The 23,125-nt window shown below is 40.4% G+C and overlaps 2 protein-coding genes across 5 annotated transcripts in view; one reads left to right on the top strand and one right to left on the bottom strand.

The window, feature by feature from the left end:
- LOC134225805 (uncharacterized) overlaps positions 1 to 454 on the top strand; it is a 135,488-nt gene extending 135,034 nt beyond the window's left edge. For all 4 annotated transcript variants that reach the window (XM_062706167.1, XM_062706185.1, XM_062706176.1 and 1 more), the window contains 2 exons: positions 7 to 186; positions 249 to 454. In XM_062706167.1, the coding sequence (XP_062562151.1) occupies positions 7 to 186; positions 249 to 401 (333 nt within the window). In that variant the 3' untranslated portion in view covers positions 402 to 454. The remainder of the gene's footprint in view (positions 1 to 6; positions 187 to 248) is intronic.
- A 595-nt stretch (positions 455 to 1,049) lies between these two features.
- LOC134225776 (eukaryotic initiation factor 4A-III) lies at positions 1,050 to 22,743 on the bottom strand. The gene is made up of 3 exons (XM_062706135.1): positions 22,454 to 22,743; positions 21,790 to 22,348; positions 1,050 to 1,775 (listed from the first exon to the last, which is right to left on the bottom strand). Exons 1-3 carry the CDS (start codon positions 22,587 to 22,589, stop codon positions 1,268 to 1,270), a joined length of 1,203 nt encoding a protein of 400 aa, XP_062562119.1. The 5' UTR covers positions 22,590 to 22,743; the 3' UTR covers positions 1,050 to 1,267.
- Between the last annotated feature and the right edge of the window lie 382 nt (positions 22,744 to 23,125).

The following is a 23,125-nucleotide window of genomic DNA, read 5'->3' as shown; positions in this document are numbered from 1 at the left end:
TTCTAGGGCGTTCACCTTCTCTTCGTACTTACCGTTTTTCCTGTGGAACCGCAAGCAATTGGATTTGTTCCATTAATTCAGTCGTCTCTGCTCGACTTCATGATCTTGTTCAAACGACATATGCGAGATCAATGCAATCGATTAGAATCGCTCACAAGTGAAACTGATTCAATATATTCGATGAAGGTAAAGTCAAACTATTTTAATGAACCTCTAAATGCGATTTCTACATAAAACATTTTTTGCAGGCGTCAGAATCATTCGACAGAACGGTTGCCGTTTTCTGTAGAAGTGTGGCACAAAACTATTTCCCAAAAGACCGAACAAACTTCTGGAGCGTGTTGGAGGCTGAAGTTGATGGATCGAGTGTAATAATAAATCAGGAGGATCGATGTTCTTAACGTTGACCACTGTGGGAAATCCGTAAAGGTAGTGGAATAAAATAATGAATAAGCTTCAATTTGGCTAAGTTTTGTGTTCACTGAAAATGAGAATGAATCCTTCCAACTTTAAGTTTAAGTTACCCAATGGGAACTATACAGCTAGAACTTTACGTCGCTGTTCTATTTTGAACTCCTAAATTTTGATGATGTTCTCATTCAACTTTCAACTGGTAAGTATGATTGAAACATGAAACACATTTATGAAACATTACATTTGTTCCATTTACTTGAAGGTGTTTTCAAGTAGAAAACGAAATACGTCTGTTGTTGATACAAACAAAGCCCAACTGTCATCAGAGGAGTTTAGAACCTACTAAACTCGTCTTATGACAGTTGACCACGTTCCACTAAAAAAGCTTAAATATTTTATCTCAAACAAAGTTGATTGTAGTGGATAAAACGGAAGAATTGTTAAGACTTTTTGTTATATACGTATCTTTTTTTTTGCAAGACTTTCAGCCCTAGGCTGACTCGTCTTGGATTTTAAAGTCTTATCTTTGTGTAACATTTCCCCTAAGACGCTCTAAAATAATTATTTATTAAGAAATAAGCCAAAAAAGTATAGTACAGAATTTCTTTCCCAATTTCAAGTAAAGTTACTAGAGATTCAAAGAGAGTTCTCTTTTTATTAGTAGTCCATGTTGATGATAATCATGATTATATGTGTTCTAATCAAGCATCCGTCATTTGCACAAGTGGTTATACATCTTGAGTTCCATCTCAAACATATTAAATTACTTACCTGCTAGCAAATTTCTTGTTTAAATACGCATAATTGTGTAAATGTGTGTTTATATAGAAATTAAAAAAAAACTCTTCTTCCTTTAGATCAAATCCGCCACATTCATTGGCATTTCATCGATCTGTGTCGAATAGTACTGTTCGATATCTCGCAAAATTCTAATATCGTCACTCTTCACGAAGTTGATAGCCACACCCTTACGTCCGAATCGACCGGACCGACCGATACGGTGGATGTACAACTCACGATTGTTCGGCAGATCATAGTTGATGACCAGCGACACCTGCTGCACGTCGATACCACGAGCCCAAACGTCGGTCGTGATCAGCACCCGGCTCTGACCCGAGCGGAACTCCTTCATGATTTCATCTCGCTCCTTCTGCGGCATGTCGCCGTGCATGGAACTGACGGTGAAGTTCGCTTCGCGCATCTTCTCCGTCAGCCAGTCGACCTTGCGCTTGGTGTTGCAGAAGATGACCGCCTGGGTGATGGTGAGGGTGTCGTACAGGTCGCACAGGGTATCGAACTTCCACTCTTCCCGTTCGACGGCAACGAAGAACTGCTTGATTCCTTCCAGCGTCAATTCATCACTGTCGATCAAAAAAGAGTAACATAAAAATAGATTAGATGAAATACGTTGATTGCAAATTGATCTGTTTTGAAAATATAAGGATTCTAATTAATGCAGTTAACATCGCCAAATTTGAAAGATTGACCTTGTTTAACTTTTGTCACGTCGACTGAATTCGATTGAAACCAATTGATTAGAATGCTGCTATACAATGCAAAATAAGATGAAAAAGCATTTCGTTAAACAGAATTTTCTCAGTTCCTTGGGTTGGGTGATTGAATCTTCTGTAATGATTCGGCCATTTGTGATTCAGTCTTTTGTGTTATTTCGGCCACTCTGAAGAGGCGGCTTGAAAAACAGTTTTTATTTTTTTTATGGGCCTATTCTTCTCGCGGTTTTTAGCGCATAACATTCTGCAAGAGCTAAATGAGTCATGGGTCTTATCGTAAATGGGACATTTTAACTCACGACAAAAATTTGACTGGCTTGAAACAACCAAAACAATGGTTGAATTAAATAAATAAATTTAGTTACTTTTTAACGTAATTTGGTTGTTTTCAATAAAGAATTTAATTTGCTTTATGGAAACGTCGGAACATCGTGCCACTCAGGAGCACCAATTGCAGTCAGACAACGTGGACGACCCAGATCAGCAGTTTGTCCATTATAAATAACCCGCGAACGCGTTCTCTTTCCTTTGGCAGCTTTGGACAATCACCGGTGGTGCTGTATTGTGTTAGTATTATCAATAAAAGTGTTTTCGAGTTACTAAGTCTTTTTTTGAAAGTGAATCCATATCACGATTTCCATAAGTGATGTCAGAAGTGGGATCGTGAGGTGTTTAAAAAGTGGTAAAAATCCCGTCTCACGCGAACTTGCAACAACGTGAACATCAAACCCCTCGGATGTGGATATTATTTACGTGAGTAACTCATTTTTATTATCTTTTATAAAATAATCCGCTAAACAATGCCAGAAACCAGACAGTCAGAGATTGAGGCGCTGAAGGCTGAAATTGATCAGCTCAAGGCATTGATGACGTCGGGAAATAGTAGTAAATTTACTATCCCCGATCCCATCAAGAACCTATCGGAGTTTTCTGGTAGTAAAAAAGAACTTTCAAGCTGGCTACGGGAAGTAGACGAGCTATATGAAATGTTCAAGATAAAGGGGGCCAACGGCCAGCCCGATTCACTAAGCTCTATGCATTTATTTATTTAGTCTACATCTAAACAGATAACACTGAATCAACAATTTTACGCCACAATACACGGTTCGAGGCCGCATCTCTCCATCCTCGAATACGCCCCACGCTCGCCAAGTCGTTCTGCACCTGGTCTGCTCATCTCGCTCGCTGCGCTCCACGTCGTCTCGTACCTGCCGGATCAGAAGCGAAAACCATCTTTGCAGGGTTGCTGTCCGGCATTCTTGCAACATGCCCTGCCCATCCGGCTTTAGCTACCTTCTGGATACTGGGTTCGCCGTAGAGCTGGGCGAGCTCATGGTTCATTCTTCGCCGCCACACAACGTCTTCTTGCACACCGCCAAAGATGGTCCTAAGCACCCGTCTCTCGAATACTCCGAGTGCTTGCAAGTCCTCCTCGAGCATTGTCCTTAGGGTGGTTCAAAAAATCGATTTTGCTCCACAGTGCTCATCTGATTCTTTACCATGTTCTGAGTGACCTCTGAAAATTTGAGCTCATTTGGATTAAAACTGATTTAGCACAAGCCGTTTGAAGTTTGCATGCAAATTAGTATGGGGAAATATATTTTTTCATTATACTGTTAATGACGTTCCCCCATTAAGCGCAGGTTAAAAGAAAACCTACATAGCTAAAAGGAATACTCAACAGCTTTCACCCAACGAAAATCGCATGTTGATTAATCGCCCCAATAATTAGTAATCGATTTTAAGACAGGTTGCGAATCTTTAGTCATGATCGTTAAACTTCTTTGAGGGCATCACTGAAATGTGCAGTGCAACATAGTAGCCTGAATTTGTGTGTGCTATCTTTCGCGCCACGAGCAGCAATGTTGCCTGTTGATGAGTTATGCAATTAGCTCCAGAAAACCACGGTATAGATTAAATTCGATTACTAATTATTGGGGCTGTTAATCAACATACGATTTCCGTTGGGTGAAAGCTGTTGAGTATTCCTTTTAGCTATGTAGGTTTTCTTTTAACCTGCGCTTAATGTTGAACCGTCATTAACAGTATAATGAAAAAATAAATTTCCCCATACTAATTTGCATGCAAACTTGAAATGGCTTGTGCTAAATCAGTTTTAATCCAAATGAACTCAAATTTTCAGAGGACACTCAGAACATGGTAAAGAATCAGATGAGCACTGTGGAGCAAAATCGATTTTTTGAACCACCCTATTGTCCATTTTTCATGTCCGTAGAGGACTACCGGTCTTATTAGCGTCTTGTACATGACACATTTGGTGCGGCGAAGAATCTTTTTTGACCGCAGTTTCTTCTGGAGCCCGTAGTAGGCTCGACTTCCACAGATGATGCGCCTTCGTATTTCACGACTGACATTGTTATCAGCCGTAAGCAAGGATCCGAGGTAGATGAATTCCTCGACCACATCGAAGGTATCCCCGTCTATCGTAACACTGCTTCCCAGGCGGGCCCTGTCGCGCTCGGTTCCGCCCACAAGCATGTACTTTGTCTTTGAGGCATTCACCACCAGTCCAACTTTTGTTGCTTCACGTTTCAGGCGGGTGTACAGTTCTGCCACCTTTGCAAATGTTCGGCCGACAATGTCCATGTCATCCGCGAAACAAATAAATTGACTGGATCTGTTGAAAATCGTACCCCGGCTGTTACACCCGGCTCTCCGCATGACACCTTCTAGCGCAGTGTTGAACAACAGGCACGAAAGTCCATCACCTTGTCTTAGTCCCCGGCGCGATTCGAACGAACTGGAGTGTTCGCCCGAAATCTTCACGCAACTTTGCACACACCATTCATCGTTGCTTTGATCAGTCTGGTAAGCTTCCCATGGAAGCTGTTCTCGTCCATAATTTTCCATAGCTCTACGCGGTCTATACTATCGTATGTCGCCTTGAAATCAACGAACAGATGATGAGTTGGGACCTGGTATTCACGGCATTTTTGAAGGATTTGTCGTACAGTAAAGATCTGGTCCGTTGTCGAGCGGCCGTCAACGAAGCCGGCTTGATAACTTCCCACGAACTCATTCACTAATGGTGACAGACGACGGAAGATGATCTGGGATATCACTTTGTAGGCGGCATTAAGGATGGTGATCGCTCGAAAGTTCTCACACTTCAGCTTGTCGCCTTTCTTGTAGATGGGGCATATAACCCCTTCCTTCCACTCCTCCGGTAGCTGTTCAGTTTCCCAGATTCTGACTATCAGTTTGTGCAGGCAAGTGGCTAGCTTTTCCGGGCCCATCTTGATGAGCTCAGCTCCGATACCATCCTTACCAGCTGCTTTATTGGTCTTTAGCTGTTGGATGGCATCCTTAACTTCCCTCAAGGTGGGGGCTGGTTGGCTTCCATCGTCCGCTGAACTGACGTAGTCATCTCCTCCGCTGCCTTGACTTTCACTGCCTGTACTCTCAGCCAGGGATGCCAGGGGATATTTTCAAATGTCTTCACAGTCGAGTAAAAATGTCTTCAAATTATAATTTCAATCATCTCCTTGTTTTATGTATCGTTTATTTTTTTAACACTCAAATTGTTAGAATTCAAAAGAATATTCTTTAAATCTTCATGAGTAAGGGCAATCTCTTTCCCTTGGATTTTTTAATCAGTCTTTAAATATAATTCCAACGGATTTTTATAACTGAATTTCTTTGTGGAGTTCTTCTGAATTTATATTTAAAGAATTGCCTGTAGGGATTCGGAATATATATAATAGACCTCTTCATGTTTTCAAAAAGTATCAAAAAATCAACCGGTCAGCCCAGAATCATAATTCTTTTGGTAAAATAAGTCTCCTGTAAAATTTTCAGCTTATTCGGATAAAATTTCGAGGTGGCTCAAGTCGATTTAGTGTTTTTGGGCTATTTTAAGTTTTAGAAAAAATCTAACAAGAGATATAAACGTCAAAAACTATCGCAACAACTTCTATACGGAAGCTTTTGGTGTGCTCTACAAGTCTTGTGAACATTGCGATTCGTTCCGTTCACGTTTTGTCCATGAAAAAGTGATTTTCAAGCTATTAAGTGCATAAAATACTGTTTCCCCCAAAAGTCGTTGTTCAACAAAATTCTTAAATTCATGACAAATGATTGCTAATTTATTATATTATTATTCCTCTTTTTTTCCTGGAAATTTGAAGAATATAATTTCCAATGTGCGAGCTAGCGTTAAATTCTTAAAAATCAGAAGCTGAACATTTGTCATAAATTTGCACGCTGAGGTTTCTTCAAACAAGTTGTTCAAACAAAGAAGCTTCAATTTCACTTGTTACTACGATGCACTCAATGTTAAAAGCATGCAGACATATGGTGAAATTAACAAAATTTGGAAGTCGTTTGTTGTAAGCGTCAAATATCATATGTTTTGATTTATGTTTTGTTCGAACAACTTGTTTGAAGAAACCCTAACGTGCAAATTCGTGACAAATGTTCAGCTTCTGATTTTTAAGAATTTAACGGTAAATTGCACATCGACAATTCTATTACTCAAATTTTCAGGGAAAAAAGAGAAATAACAATAAAATAAATTAGCAATCATTTGTCATAAATTCAAGAATTTTGTAGAACAACGACTTTTGGGGGAAACAGTATTTTTATGCAGATAAAAGCTTGAAAATCACTGTTCACGATACTCGCGTGCCGTCACTCGAAGGACTTGCTTCGCTAATTTAATTAGCCCCGAAAAGTTCACCGCAATGCAAAGTATTCACCAAATGAGCCAAAAATTACACTAAGTCCAGTACACTGCACTCAAACCGACCACGCAAAGTTAAAGTTGGCAGTTTAGCTCAACACTTAGAGAATTTCTTGTCATCAAACGACCAAAGAAACAACCGACCGTACTTGTTTGTGCTTCAACGTATTATTAGCTACTGGTTTATTTACAATTTTGCTGTCCACTCTTCCTACGACTGTATGGTTGACCATCGGCTATCGGTCGTGCGGGAGACTCTCTTACTCTCTATTTCTGTTGGCGGAGTATTAGACGAGTCATTAAAAAAGGGTAGTGTAGGGTTGCGTTAGATGGGCAATAAAATTCAATTGAACTTAGAACTACTATTTACAGCTATGACTATTTCTAACAATCACTTTTACATGGACAAAACGTGAACGGAACGAATCGCAATGTTCACAAGACTTGTAGAGCTCACCAAAAGCTTTCGTAGAGGTTGTTGCGATAGTTTTTGACGTTATATCTCTTGTTAGATTTTTTCCAAAATTAAAAAAAGCCCAAAAGCACTAAATCGACTTGAGCCACCTCGAAATTTTATCCGAATTAGCTGAAAATTTGACAGGAGACTTATTTTAGCATAAGAATTGTGATTCTGGGCTGACCGGTTGAATTTTTAATAAATATATATATATATATATATATATATATATATATATATATATATATATATATATATATATATATATATATATATATATATATATATATATATATATATATACCTGAAGAAGCTTCCACAAGATTTTTTGAAGAATTTTCCGGAAGAATTTCTGGAGAAACTTCAGGATAAATTCCTGATGATTTTTTCGGAAACTTCCTAATGGAACTCCTGAAGGAATTTCCGGAGGAATTGCTGTTGGAACATCCAAAAGATTTTATGAAGGAACTTCCAGATAAATTTCTGGAGGAGCTTCCGGGTGGAATGCTAATGGAACTTCCGGAGGAATTACAGGAGGAATTCCTGAGGGATTTTCTGAAGGATTTTCCTTAGCAATTACTGAAAGAGTTTGCAGTGTAGTTCCTGCAGAAATTTCTGAAGAAACTTCCGAAGGAACTTCTGGATAACTTTTTGGAAGAACTTCCTGAGGTATTGCCGCAGGAATTTCCGAAAAAAATCCTGGAGGAAATAACAGAGAAATTCCAGATGTATTATTGGAGAATCTTTCGGCAACATTCTTGGAACATCATCAAGAGGAATTCCTGGAGAAACTTCCGAAGGGATTCTTGGGAGATTCGGAAGGATTCTTGGGAAATTCCGAACGAATGCCAGCAGGAGCTTCGAGAGGAATTCCTGGAAGAACTACTGGAGAATGTCGTGAAAGAAACAAACTAAGGAATTTCTGGAGGAACGACTGGAGGACTCTCCGACGGAATTCTTGAAGGACCCTACGGAGAAATTTCTGGACGAACTTATGGAAGAGTTCCTAGATGTACTTCCAAAGGAAATTCTGGAGAAATTTTCTTAAAAATCTCTGAGGGAGTTGCTGGACAAATTGCTGGAGGAACTTCAAGGGGAATTTCAAAAAGAATTCCAGAGATGGATTTACTGGAGAAATTCATAGAGGGATTTCCAGTTAAAATACTGGAAGAGTGCCCAAGGAGATTTTTTTTTTAAAATACCAAAGGAATTCAAGCAAGAATTCAACAAGAAAGTGTAACGAGTTTCTGTAATAAAAACTCTGGCGGATTTGTTTATGAAATTACTCTAATTATTTTTTTAAAAGATTTTCCTGTACAAATTTAAAATAATTTACCGTGGCTGTTCTGCGAAATATCCATTTAAAACCAGAACAATTTCAATTTCTTGTCGACATTCGTAAGAATGTTCTATGGAAACTAAAGAAAATTTTCTGAGAAAATTGAAAATAAGTGGAAATTTAGAACTTTCCGTAAAATGTGGTAGGGGAACAGACCGCTTTGGCAGGTTTTGTTCTATTATTGGCAGGGGGGTTTTTGTCGACCGAATTTTATGAAATTTGGCCACAATATGCAAAAAATGTTTGGGCCAAATTTGAGCATAATCAGTCATAAAAAACCCCCTGCCAATAATAGAACAAAACCTGCCAAAGCCGTCATTACCCCTACATGAAAAATCCGAAGAGACATCCTAAAAATTTCAAATACAAAACCAGAGTACATCCCACGAAAATTCAAGACAAATTTCTTGTGGAAATGAAAATGAATTCTTTGTGGGAATTCAGATGATTTTCCTGCAAGAACTTAAAAATTTGTTTGTGGAAATAAAGATGAATTTCCCGTTTCAATTTTGGAGTAATCCCTTTATTTGGCCATACTGAAATTGTTATAAATTCCCAAGATAATTTAGGAAGAATTTTCAATTTCAATTCTCTTGAATTTTCATGAAAAATTCCTCAAAATTTGTATGGTTAATTCTCTCTATTTAACACGAATTAATTTTTTAAAACGAATTTTCATTGAAAATTATTTCTAAAATCCACAGAAAATTAATCGAGTTCTTCAAAATTTATTCTCATTCTCGACGGGTATTCTGGAAATACCGAAAAGATCAGATGAATTATAAAGAAATTTTAAAAAATTGGTTTCAGCCAAAAAAGTCATAATAGAATTCTATTTGTTTTGTCGTTTGAAATAAATTAGATCGGTCATTGTGTTCTGATACAATGATCGAAATACCTTTGAACAAGACACTTTGAAAACGCCATGCTACCATGGAAAATTTAAGCTAATGCTGCCATCGGGAATTTTTTACCAGCACATAACTAAAAAATGTCAACCGGCTAGTGTAAATGTGTTTTAACGTTTGAAATTTTAAGCCCGAAACATTATTCTATTATGTATAACTTTTGTAATATTTATATTATCTGCATTTAGAAGTTGCAAAAGTTATAAATTAGTAATCAAATTATATTTTCTATTTGATTGTCTTCAAGTATCTTTAAATAAGAAGGTAAGTCTTCAAATATTTTGAAAAGTCTTCAAAATGTCTTCATGAAATAAATGTCTTCACAGAGATTCAAATGTCTTCAAATTGAAGACATGTCTTCTAATCTGGCATCTCTGCTCTCAGCGCCATTCAAATGTTCCTCGTAGTGCTGCTTCCACCTTTCGATCACCACACGTTCGTCCGTCAAAATGCTCCCATCCTTATCCCGGCACATTTCGGCTCGCGGCACGAAGCCTTTGCGGGATGCGTTGAGCTTCTGGTAGAACTTGCGTGTTTCTTGAGAACGGCACAGCTGTTTCATCTCCTCGCACTCCGCTTTCGTCTATAACGTTCCACGTTCTGCCGGGTACCTTGCTGCAACGCGACCGCCCGCGCTGCGTCCTTCTCTTCCAGAATCTGTCTGCACTCTTCGTCGAACCAATCGTTCCGTCGACTTCGACCCATATACCCGACGTTGTTCTCCGCTGCGTCGTTAATGGCTGCTTTGACTGTATTCCAGCAGTCCTCAAGAGGGGCCCCATCGAGCTCACCCTCTTCCGGCAACGCTGCCTCGAGATGCTGCGCGTATGCAGTGGCGACATCAGGTTGCTTCAGTCGCTCTAGGTCGTACCGCGGCGGTCGTCGGTACCGAACATTGTTGATGACGGATAGTTTTGGGCGCAGTTTAACCATCACCAGATAGTGGTCCGAGTCGATGTTAGCGCCACGATATGTCCTGACGTCGATAATGTCGGAGAAGTGCCGTCTATCAATCAGAACGTGGTCGATTTCTGATTCTGTATGCAGTGGTGATCTTCAGATGTACCGATACGGGAGGCTGTGTTGGAAGTAGGTGCTGCGAATAGCCATATTCTTGGAGGCGGCGAAATCAATTAGTCGTAGGCCGTTTTCGTTCGTCAGCCGGTGAGCGCTGAACTTTCCAATAGTCGGTCTAAACTCCTCCTCTTGGCCAACCTGAGCGTTAAAATCTCCTATGATGATTTTGACGTCGTGGCTTGGGCAGCTGTCGTACTCACGTTCCAGCTGCGCGTAGAATGCGTCCTTATCATCATCAGTGCTTCCGGAGTGTGGGCTATGGCCTTTGATCCTCAACCTGCACATTCTCTCGTTGATCGGCCACCACCCGATCACGCGCCTTTGCATGTCGCCCATCACTATGAAAGCTGTTCCCAGCTCGTGTGTGTTGCCGCAGCTATGGTAGATGGAATGATTACCTCTAAACGTTCGAACCATTGATCCCTTCCAACAAACCTCCTGCAGCGCTACGATGCCGAATCCACGGTCCTTGAGCACATCGGGGAGTATGCGTGTGCTCCCGATGAAGTTGAGAGATTTGCAGTTCCACGAACCGAGTTTCCAATCGCTAGTCCCTTTTCGTCGCAGTGGTCTTCGCCGATGGTTCCGGTCCGTACTCTCTTGTTGATTGTTCGTTGCGTGAGTTTTTTTTTGCTGGCTTGCAGGGCCTGACACCAAACCCCCTAAATTTCCGGAGGACCATTCCTACTTATTTCCGGTGGACCATGGTGCACAGTTTCACTTAGAGTCCCTCGCTGGCACTCGGACGATGATCAGCCGCCCCTAACATGGAGAACAGACGCTGTTGTGAGCCGATCCTGACATGGAGAACAGACGCTCAATAGAGAGGAGCAAACCCCTCCTTCCCTGTCAGCATACGACCATAGTTCCCACCGGGGTTGGTTACCCGATCTTCCCTAAGGTTGCTCGTATCCCGGCCAGCATCGCGGGGAGGTAGGGATAGGAGTTGCTGGGTAAGAGGCTAAGGACCGCGAGATGGGGTCCTTTTTATTCCTTCAGGTACGCGAAGTACCAATGGTACGCTTTACCCATCATTTGCGGATTTGAGGAGTCGCTCGCGCGATTGTATGCGCAAATGGCGATCCTGATACCATTGGTGGTATCAAACAGATCCTGTTAGAACAATACGGTGATCGATTTGACTTTGCGACAAATGTGTCGACACTGTTTAACATTAAAAAAGTGATAAAAGTCACCTGAAATTCTTCAATGAAAGTCGTTTCTAGGAACAATCTCCTACTAGAAACAGATTTGTACCAGGATTTGAAAAAATTGCAAAACCAATGACTAGCAAACTTCGTGGCAAGAATAAATCAATTACTACCAATACTGAATATGAATCTGCCTTCGCTAAGTTAAAGGATATCATGAGTACAACACTACTCTTGAGTTCCAGATTTTAATCAACTGTTCATACCAACTACCGACGCATCAAACTATGCTATCGGCGCAGTACTGACGCAAATGGTAGATGGACACGAAAGACCAAGCAATTCGATTTCCAATTGGTTTACAAGAAAGCGAAACAAAACGTGGTAGCCAATGGATTATCTCGAATACCTCGCGTAAATGAATCTGAAATAAATTTAGAAATCCGCTCATCATTCATATTACCAATAACAGTCCCCTCACATTTATTATTTTATCTTTTCAGGTTATAGTAGACACGTATTCCACCAGGAGGAATATACCGAAGAACGACTATTGAATATTCTTAAAGCTCATTTATCTCCAAAAATAACAAATGGAATCTTTGCCCCACCAAAATTGTGCTCAAATATTCTCTATATAAACATTTTAATGGAATGCGAGTACAATTCTGCAATCTTGTAAGAGTCACAATTGTTCGTAAGAGTCACAATTTTAATCATAGAAGTTGGAAACTCACATATGAGGAGATTCGTCAATCAGTCTACTTCCCAAACATGTCTTCAATTGTTAGGACTTTTTTAAAAATTGCTGGGATTGTAAATACGCTAAATATGAGCGTCATCCTTTTAACCCTTAAATGCGCAATGTTATTTTAAAACAACAAACCGAAAATACGTTCAATGTTAATAATTGCAATGGTTATTTACGTTAAAAATATTTCCGACGATTTCTAAAAAAATCGCCTTGCGCCTTTAAGGGTTAAAATTCCAATCACACGTAGAATCTATGAGAGACCTTTAGAAAGTCCTCTACGTACATGAAACTTGGACCATCGCGAGGACTGGCGAGCACTCGGAGTATTTGAGAGACGGGTGCCGAGGACCACCTGTGGTGGTGTGTAAGGGGCGCTGTGTGGCGGCAATACGTTTCACTGTTGACTAATTTTCAACGTGACGAGTACTACCGTCAAATGGGGTGACTTGCAACACTTTTCAAGTTTCTCTCTCAATAATTCTGAATTAAAAGGATTTATTCATTCTACTAGTACATGATACTTTTAATGTGTCCTAATATTAGTGATTAGACATATAATCAGACATATAACAATAATAAAAATATGAAAATAATATCAAAATTATGGGTGTTGCAAGCCACCACTACTGCGGGGTGACTTGCAACACTTCATCGAATTCAATCATAACATGTTTTAGAACAACTTAATCATAGTGATTTTTCATCCTGGGTCATTCTTCACCACTGTCAATGCAGGGGCCTTACTTAAGGGATCCCCCTCCTTTCATTCCGATTTTTTTTACGATTTCAACGGATCGATTGATATTTTAAAGTCATCGAGTTGAAAGTGCTTCATGTCGATTTAAGAATGGTGTGCACCATCATCATTCCCTGGATAGTTGTTTTTAAAACGGTTTTCCTTTCTTTCTCCGCCATCCAAATTACCACGATTATGTCATTATTTTGAAAAGGCATTTCCGCAGCAAGCAGTAAAACACACATGTGTTGGATCTTCTTGGAGGTTCAACACTGTTTAACCACCGTAAGTCTTAGTTTTACTGTTTTCTGTATTAGCATACCGTAAAGTTGTTGTTGGGGACAAATCGTACCGCCAAGCGGCTTCCCGGGTAAACAATTTGTTTTTTAACTTCTGTTAGTCGATAACAAAACACTGAAAAAGTTTTCAAGTAGAAAACGAAATACGTATCTGATGATACATTAGTGATTATAGTGGAAGTAAATGGAAGTTTGATTTTTTTTTTAACCTTGAGCTGATACACGATAGTTTATTTTTCAAAAACTGCTGATTCAGTTTTTGAACATTTTTTTTCTAAAACTAGCATTGATTTTATGTTACAGAATTCCTTTATCATGCCGCGAAACTACAAGAAACCTACAGGAAGTCGCATGTATTCTAATTTTTCAAAGAAGACTTTGATGAAGGCAGCGGTAGAAGTTAAAAAACAAATTGTTTATCCGCGAAGCCGCTTGGCGGTACGATTTGTCCCCAACAACAACTTTACGGTATCCTAATACAGAAAACAGTAAAACTAAGACTTACGGTGGTCAAACAGTGTTGAACCTCCAAGAAGATCCAACACATGTGTGTTTTACTGCTTGCTGCGGAAATGCCTTTTCAAAATAATGACATAATCGTGGTAATTTGGATGGCGGAGAAAGAAAGGAAATCCGTTTTAAAAACAACTATCCAGGGAATGATGATGGTGCACACCATTCTTAAATCGACATGAAGCACTTTCAACTCGATGACTTTAAAATATCAATCGATCCGTTGAAATCGTAAAAAAAATCGGAATGAAAGGAGGGGGATCCCTTAAGTAAGGCCCCTGCATTGACAGTGGTGAAGAATGACCCAGGATGAAAAATCACTATGATTAAGTTGTTCTAAAACATGTTATGATTGAATTTGATGAAGTGTTGCAAGTCACCCCGCAGTAGTGGTGGCTTGCAACACCCATCATTTTGATATTATTTTCATATTTTATTATTGTTATATGTCTGATTATATGTCTAATCACTAATATTAGGACACATTAAAAGTATCATGTACTAGTAGAATGAATAAATCCTTTTAATTCAGAATTATTGAGAGAGAAACTTGAAAAGTGTTGCAAGTCACCCCATTTGACGGTAGTACTCGTCACGTTGAAAATTAGTCAACAGTGAAACGTATTGCCGCCACACAGCGCCCCTTACACACCACCACAGGTGGTCCTCGGCACCCGTCTCTCAAATACTCCGAGTGCTCGCCAGTCCTCGCGATGGTCCAAGTTTCATGTACGTAGAGGACTTTCTAAAGGTCTCTCATTGGGGGCAGCAGGGACAGCAGGAACAGCATGATGTCCAAGGGCTTGACGACCCCTCCCCAGCTGTCTGCGAGTCAGGGAGAACTGCCTAGGGCGTGGTGGGATTTAGCAGTGGGCTCTGCTAAAACCCCTCCCAAAAAACCACAAGTGCCCGTAAGCGGACTCTATCAAAGCGACTGTGTGCCGCTTCAAAAGCACAAGCCCAGGGAGGGAGTGCCAACTGGCATGTGGAGTGTCCCTACTTCGGTAGGGTAGTGCGTGAGCTGCTTCGGCAGGGAGTGAGTGATCTGTTTGTGCTGAGGCAGGAGTGTCATAGCGAGTCGCCGCCGCTATGGCCACCTCGAAGCGCAGCAGAAGTCTGAGTATGGACTGCACATGCTAAGGTAAGAGTGTCGTAGCGTAGTATCGTTGATTAGTCCCCACATACCGCTATCGACACCTCGAGGCATGGCAGTGGAGTGTTAGAATAAGTTGTGGAGTGTACCTACTTCGGTAGGGTAGCGCGTGAGCTGCTTCGGCAGGGAGTGAGTGATCTGGTTGTGCTGAGGCAGGAGTGTCATAGCGTGTCTCCGCCGCTATTGTCACCTCAAAGCGCAGCAGAAGTCTGAGTATGGACTGCACATGCTGAGGCAGGAGTCGAGGTATCCCATCGACACCTCGAGGCATTGCAGTGGAGTGTTAGAGTGAGCACCCGAAAAAGGGTCACATGGAGCGAATGGTCTTTGGAGAAGCTGCTTCGGCGGCAGGGTAGCAGTGGGTTGTACCCACACACCTACAGTTGTGCACATGTGGTGCATGGGGAGTGTCCCTGCTTCGGCAGGGTAGCGTATGGTCTGCTTCGGCAGTGGTGTGATTGATCTGCTCGTGCTGAGGCAGAGTGTCGTAGCGCAATATCTGTAGGCCCAGGCAGTTACCGCTATTGACACCTCGAGGCATGGCAGCGGAGCGTCCGGGAGAGCATCCAAGTAAGACTCAAATGGAGTGAATGGGGTGCGAGCACCCAAGTCAGTCTCGCGTGGGACGAGTGCCTGTGTGAGCGATAATGAGTGAGTACGCTTAGTACTGCCGTCCCCCCAGAAGTAGTACTGCGAGGTAGTTCCTGGGGGAAACGATGGTGGAGCCCAAGGGAGTTTAGTCGGTATTACCGGTATGGTCGAGTCCGACACTCCAGTACACTTCCGTGTGGTAGTTTGGCAACTACAATGCACGTGTACTGGGTTAGTGTGTAAATGCATTCTCCCTTGTAAAAAAAAAAAAAGGTCTCTCATAGATTCTACGTGTGATTGGAATTTTAACCCTTAAAGGCGCAAGGCGATTTTTTTAGAAATCGTCGGAAATATTTTTAACGTAAATAACCATTGCAATTATTAACATTGAACGTATTTTCGGTTTGTTGTTTTAAAATAACATTGCGCATTTAAGGGTTAAAAGGATGACGCTCATATTTCAAGCTCTATCTGGTAAAAGGGCGAATGTCGCAAGAGAGGATTCTCTTCGTCGACTTCCCCTCTTTTAAATAAAAGTGACAAGCAGTGGATTTCATCGCGGTTTATCACCTCAGAATGCAAGTTTTCATTGTTTTCTTTCGTTCTGAGGGGAAAAACCGCTACAAATTCATCTGCTTGTCACTTTAATTTAAAAGAGGGGAAGTCGGCGAAGAGAATTCTCTCTTGCGACATTCGCCCTTATTCCAGATAGAGCTTGATTTAGCGTATTTACAATCCCAGCAATTTTTAAAAAAGTCCTAACAATTGAAGACATGTTTGGGAAGTAGACTGATTGACGAATCTCCTCATATGTGAGTTTCCAACTTCTATGATTAAAATTTAAATTTTAATGATTAAAATTGTGACTCTTACAAGATTGCAGAATTGTACTCGCATTCCATTAAAATGTTTATATAGAGAATATTTGAGCACAATTTTGGTGGGGCAAAGATTCCATTTGTTATTTTTGGAGATAAATGAGCTTTAAGAATATTCAATAGTCGTTCTTCGGTATATTCCTCCTGGTGGAATACGTGTCTACTATAACCTGAAAAGATAAAATAATAAATGTGAGGGGACTGTTATTGGTAATATGAATGATGAGCGGATTTCTAAATTTATTTCAGATTCATTTACGCGAGGTATTCGAGATAATCCATTGGCTACCACGTTTTGTTTCGCTTTCTTGTAAACCAATTGGAAATCGAATTGCTTGGTCTTTCGTGTCCATCTACCATTTGCGTCAGTACTGCGCCGATAGCATAGTTTGATGCGTCGGTAGTTAGTATGAACGGTTGATTAAAATCTGGATAACTCAAGAGTAGTGTTGTACTCATGATATCCTTTAACTTAGCGAAGGCAGATTCATATTCAGGATTGGTAGTAATTGATTGATTCTTGCCACGAAGTTGGCTAGTCATTGGGTTTGCAATTTTACTTACTTAACTTATGGATCCTGTACACCTCCGGTGGTGCAAAGGACCGACTTGAAAGATCTCCATCCTGAGCGTTGCCCGGCTATCGCTTTAACCTGTTGCCAGGTTAGATTTCGGTCGACTTCTTTTATTTCTTTATTGAGCCTTCGCCGCCATGAGCCTCTGGGTCTGCCTCTGCTGCGATCTCCCGCTGGGTTCCAGTCTAATGCTTGTTTACAGATTTCGTTTCCGCCCCTACGTAGAGTGTGGCCGACCCAGCCCCACTTCCGATCCCGAATTTCTGTTGCTATCGGCCTCTGGTGACAACGACGATGGAGCTCGTTATTTGAGATCCAGTTGTGAGGCCACCAGGCCCGAATTATATACCGCAGGCATCTGTTAATGAGCACCTGCAGCCGTTGAGTGTTCTCCACTGATACACACCATGTTTCGCTAGCGTATAACAGCACAGATTTCACGTTAGAGTTGAAAATTCGTATTTTGGTGCGTTCACTTATTTGCCTGTTTTTCCAGATATTTCTTAAACTCGCAAAGGAAGCCCTTGCTTTCTTGATCCGTGCGCCTATGTCGATCTTGGTACCGCCGTCTGACGCCATTTGGCTACCAAGAAATTGGAAGCTTTCAACATTCTCCACTGGTTGCCCGGCTACTGTGAAACTGGAAGGAGTCACCGTGTTTACATCCAACGATTTGGTTTTGTTGACGTTGATGACTAAACCTCCCGAAGAGGAGCGCTCGGCAAGGTCGTTGAGCTTACTCTGCATGTCAGAGCGCCGTTGCGCGAGGAGTGCAACGACATCAACCAATTCGAAGTCGTTTAGGTGCTCCATGGTTATAGGCTGCCATAACAGCCCGCGGTTTGGTTCACGGTCAATCGCATCTACCAGAATCTCATCGATTACGATGAGAAACAGTAACGGTGATAGAATACATCCTTGCCTCACACCAGCTACGACCCGGATAGGGTCGGACAGGACCCCATTGTGCAGCACTCTACACGAAAAGGCCTAGTACTGTGCTTCGATGAGGCCGATGATTTTCTCTGGAACCCCCTTGCGTCTCAGGGCACCCCACATATTCTCGTGATTGAGACGGCCGAAAGCTTTTTCGTAGTCAATGAATACCAAGTAAAGGGACTCTTGGATGATACATTAGTGATTATAGTGGAAGTAAATGGAAGTTTGAAATTTTTTAACCTTGTAACATTTTCCCCTAAGACGCTCAATATTAATTATTTCATTACGTGTATCAGCTGTTGCAAGTCACCCCACAGGGGGACAAATTTCAAAAAAAGTTGATATTTAAAAAAAAAAACAAACAATTTTATTATTTTATAGTTTTTGCGGAATTACATACCTAATTAAATATTGTAACTGGAGAGGGGATCGATTTTGGTGAAATTATTTTCAATGAGGGACCGACTGTTTACTTCGATGACATTCACTTCCAGGGTGCAGCAGCCGTAAAAAGTGTAGACAACAACCTTCCCAGAGTCTATTATATATAGAGTTACGCAAAGAGTGAAGCCAAATCTACCTATTGAACTGTCAAACCGTCTACCTATCGAGCAAAGTAAACAAATGATTGTTGGTAAGGCGGAAGTATTGTTATCGCCTGATGATTATTATGGCGAATTAAAACTCATGAATTGAAATGTATTAGAAACAGCTTCAAAAAACTTCAATACACCCCCCCCCCCCCAATAAAGTTGCAACAAGAAACTCACGTGTTTGCACTCTGTAGGTGGCTTTGGTTATCGAATTAAAAAGCTTTAGAAGTCTCCCGTGAAGTCACTTGAAGGGTTGAACAAAAATGAAAGTTTTCAACATAATAACAAGAGCATCATTCAGAATAAGAGTGAGAAGATCCTCTTTGCGCAACTCTATATAATAGACTCTGAACCTTCCGTGCACCATGTTTACGGTACTCGTCACCGAGTGGCGATACCGGCGTTTCTATCTGTGTTGAATACACCCCTAGCGTAAATGTGCACCCTATCACCCAAAACACACATAGATGCAAAGTAGTAATTATGACACACCTTCCCATCCATTATATTTCCCATGATTGAATGCCTTTGTAAGAGCTAGCTTTGTATTCGATCGAGAATCAAAACACGCAGTTTATCGTTGAAAGATTAAAACTAAACTCATAGCTCCTTAGCTCCTAAATTATACTTATTCTATAAAGAAGTGAAATCAAGAAATCGTGCTAATCTACAGAAGTTTACTAGGTAGTATCCTAAATTGAACATGCCTTAAAATCTTGTTGTTCTAAACTAAATATCTATTCCACAGTGCTTGCCTAAAGTATCTAAATACTTAACCTAAAATCCTTTCTATATCTATTGACGATTAAAGGTTGCATGAAGAAGAAGAAGTCGAAGGATGATATTAGAAAAATATTGCACGGGGAAGCATACGGAAAAATTTTTAAAACTCTTCTCAAAAATTCTAAAAGCGATTTAATTAAAAACGGAAAGCAGTACGGGGTTGGACTTTTGTTATACTGTGTGTCAAGTATGATATTATAAAATAAAATTTGAAATCGAAAAATTGCATTTATTATGCAGTAGAAGGAAAGTCCAACCCCGTACTGCTAACCGTTTTTAATTAAATTGCTCCTAGAATTTTTGAGAAGAGTTTTAAAAAACTTCCCGTATGCTTCCCCGTGCAATATTTTTCAAATATCATCCTTCGACTTCTTCTTCTTCATGCAACCTTTAATCGCCAATATCTACGTGCAAAGGTAACTACTATTAATCGAACTATTTACATGAACTTATTCAACGGCTATTTTAGTACGGATTTATTTAGTCACACAGCACTAGTTTGTTAGTAGTAGCATATACGACCCCCGGTGATTCGAAGCCTAGATTCCTTCCCGTAAACGTAGGACAAACGGGACTAAACGTAAGTGCAAATAGATAAAAACAACATTGAACTTGATTCAGGACGGTGTAAAACCGTTATTTACATTGTAACGATTGTAGTCTGTAAGATGTAATATCATTCCAGGAATATATTAATACTAGGATAAGAACATAAATCCTCTCGTTCCGGTCGTTCCTCACCTGTATTAATATCTCGGAAATTCACCCGTCAATTGGTTGGCTAATCTCCAACAATCTGTGTTGTTAAACCTGCTACTCTATGTTTTGAGATTTTCACAGTTTTCACAATGAGCTCATGGAAGAATGGTAGTTGGAAATCGATAAAATGTATGGGAAAATCAGGTATTTTGCAAATTTATGGAAAATGGGGGTGTTTTAGAAGAAAGTAGTGATAATGAATGAAGTATGAGGTGCAAAGATTATCTCCTGCACTTAGTTTGCACTGATTAGTAGTCTAATAGTGATGAAATTTCGATTTTACTACCATTGAAAAAACGCCATCTCTTGCATTAATAGTTTTGACTGGTACCTTATTTGCTACACGAACTTACGATTTTCGACGTTCGACTTGCAATTAACGAAACAGTTTCACAAAATAATACAAAAAACAACAGTGAGTTATATTTTTACCTAAATACCAACTAGGCATAACAAATACAATGTAAACTAGGGATGCGTGATGACATAGGTCGATGTTTGGGTATATTTTTATTGTAAAAAAAAATCAAAAACTTGTGGAAAACCCAAGTGTTGCAAGTCACCCCGTTTGACGGTATACTAATAAATCAATGTAAATTAGACTCATGGAGGACAACGGACATTTCCATCCACTGACCGGACGTAGGCTCGGACGTGCCGCACTCTGCTTCTGACCCATAAGGGGTTAAACAGTTTAATTTTCGGGTATTTAACTTGTGAGAGAATAGAAGATAGAGGAAGAGAAATAGTTGTGATTTTAGACATGATAGATGTGCTCAATGGGGCAAACCATTTTGAATCATTAGAAGCCCATTTGAAATCTATTTCGGATTTCAAATACAAATAGATCATTATAACTAGATCTCAAGCGGAAATAATTAATATTATTGCTCACCTCGTAAGCCAAAAGAAGAAAATGAAAAAAAAATCCTCGGAAATTCAGAATAATTTCTCATGGACAACAAAATTTGCCTTTTTAATTCAGAACGCAGAAAATTTTTATCGGAACATTTGAGTAGAATTTTTTTTTTGTATAATTTAGAATTTTTCTGAAAATTTAAAAGAACCTATTTAGAATTTCAAAGAAATTTTCCTCAGAACGCATTTTACAGGGAATCAGAACAAATTCTAGTGGAAATTATTGTGAAGATGGAAATTAATGGAAGAATAATGTTAAACCATAGAGGATTCTCACATAAATATTGTTTTGGACATGGTACATAAGGAAAATATTAGCCAGGTTCTCTATCAAGAACTGCCTGTTTGTGTACCGTAAACTTGAAAGACTAAAATTATTAGGTTGAATATATATTTTTTTACTGCGGTGCTATCCGTTCTTTATCTAATACAAAATCACGACGTCATGCGGTAGAAGTGTGCTCATTAGCGGAGCCTCTACTTGGAATCATCGCCCTTTGGCTACTAGACAGCAACCAACATTTCAAGCTTTCAAGGATAACTACTAAAACAAAGTTCAATTAGCTATTATAGCACTCAATTACCACTTATTAACTTCCAGAGCTCCAATGTTATTTTAATTCCCATTTAAACTTCCTTGACCTAAGTAAAAGTCCTGTAACTGGTAGGCTATCGTAACAAATAAAAAATATACTTATACTTACTCACTCACAAAGAACAATCAAAGTCAATGACTTACCGTTTGACCAGAATGCGAATAGGATCCGTCATAAACTTGGATGTCATTTCTAGAATCTCGTGTGGCAGTGTGGCCGAGATGAGACACACCTGCGTCGCTGGCGGCAAATACCGATAAACGTCATATATCTGCTCCTTGAATCCCTTGTTTAGCATTTCGTCGGCTTCGTCCAGCACCAACATTTTAATCGAGCGGGTTCTCAGCACCCGCCGTTTGATCATATCAAACACACGACCCGGCGTTCCACTGACCACATGCTGGCCGTAATCCAACTTTCGGATGTCCTCGCCCAGATTTGTTCCACCAATGCACGCGTGACATTGAACGTTCATGAAATCTCCCAGCGCCAGAATGACCTTCTGAATCTGGACAGCCAACTCGCGCGTCGGCGACAGGCAGAGAACCTGCGTCTCGCGCAGTGTCGTGTCCATCGATTGCAGAATGGCGATCGAAAACGTCGCCGTCTTACCGGTACCGGACTGAGCCTGGGCAATAACATCGCGTCCCTTCACAATCGGCAGGATGCTTCTCTGCTGGATGGCCGATGGTTTCTCGAATCCTAAAAACGAAAAAGATCATCAATATTCCTTCCGCATCATTTCGATGCACAAAAACGAAACTTTCTCCAAAGCAAAAATTACAGTTTCCCCGAAATCGCACTCACCGTAAGCATAAACACCCCGCAGCAGCTCTTCGCGGAGCGCCATCGAGTTGAAAGTCGGCAGCACCTCGACATCTTCACTTGTTTCGAATTCCACGTTCGAAAGATCCTCATTCGCCGGGACTCGTCTTCCGGCCATGGTTGATTACTTGCACGGGAACGCAGGGGAACACTTTGCAACCGAAAAAATCACACTTTTGCTCGTTTTTCTACCGAAATAAAACTGAACGCGTTTTTACATCCGCTGATGCGCTTTTCTGCTGATGGCGTTTTCTATTTTTTTTCTTTTTTCAGATGTGGCGATGCAGAATCCAGCTACTGAGAGCTGTCACAAAAATCCCCAGTGGGAAAACTATGTTGACAAAATTTTGTTTTTTAAAGAGCACAATGCTTTTGGTCGAATATCGAACTTGACGAAATCTCGTACATAACAATATTAGATCTCGCCGAATTGCTCTAAATTATTTTAACCTTTCGGGACTCGCATTAATTTGTGGTAAAAAGTGCGATAGTCCACATTATTGAAGATTTAGAGTTGCTGTTTTCTATAAAGTTGATAGTGAGTATAAAAACATTACGTTGAAGAACATTTTAGTCCATTCGCATGGCAGCGCTACAGTGTATATAAAAATACAAGGTGGATAAATATCTCGGGAAAGTACACAGAAAAAAATT

The sequence above is a fragment of the Armigeres subalbatus genome, chromosome 1 (genome assembly GCF_024139115.2).
Source record: "Armigeres subalbatus isolate Guangzhou_Male chromosome 1, GZ_Asu_2, whole genome shotgun sequence".
NCBI lineage: Eukaryota > Metazoa > Arthropoda > Insecta > Diptera > Culicidae > Armigeres > Armigeres subalbatus.
This window is presented reverse-complemented; position numbering and strand designations above follow the sequence as displayed.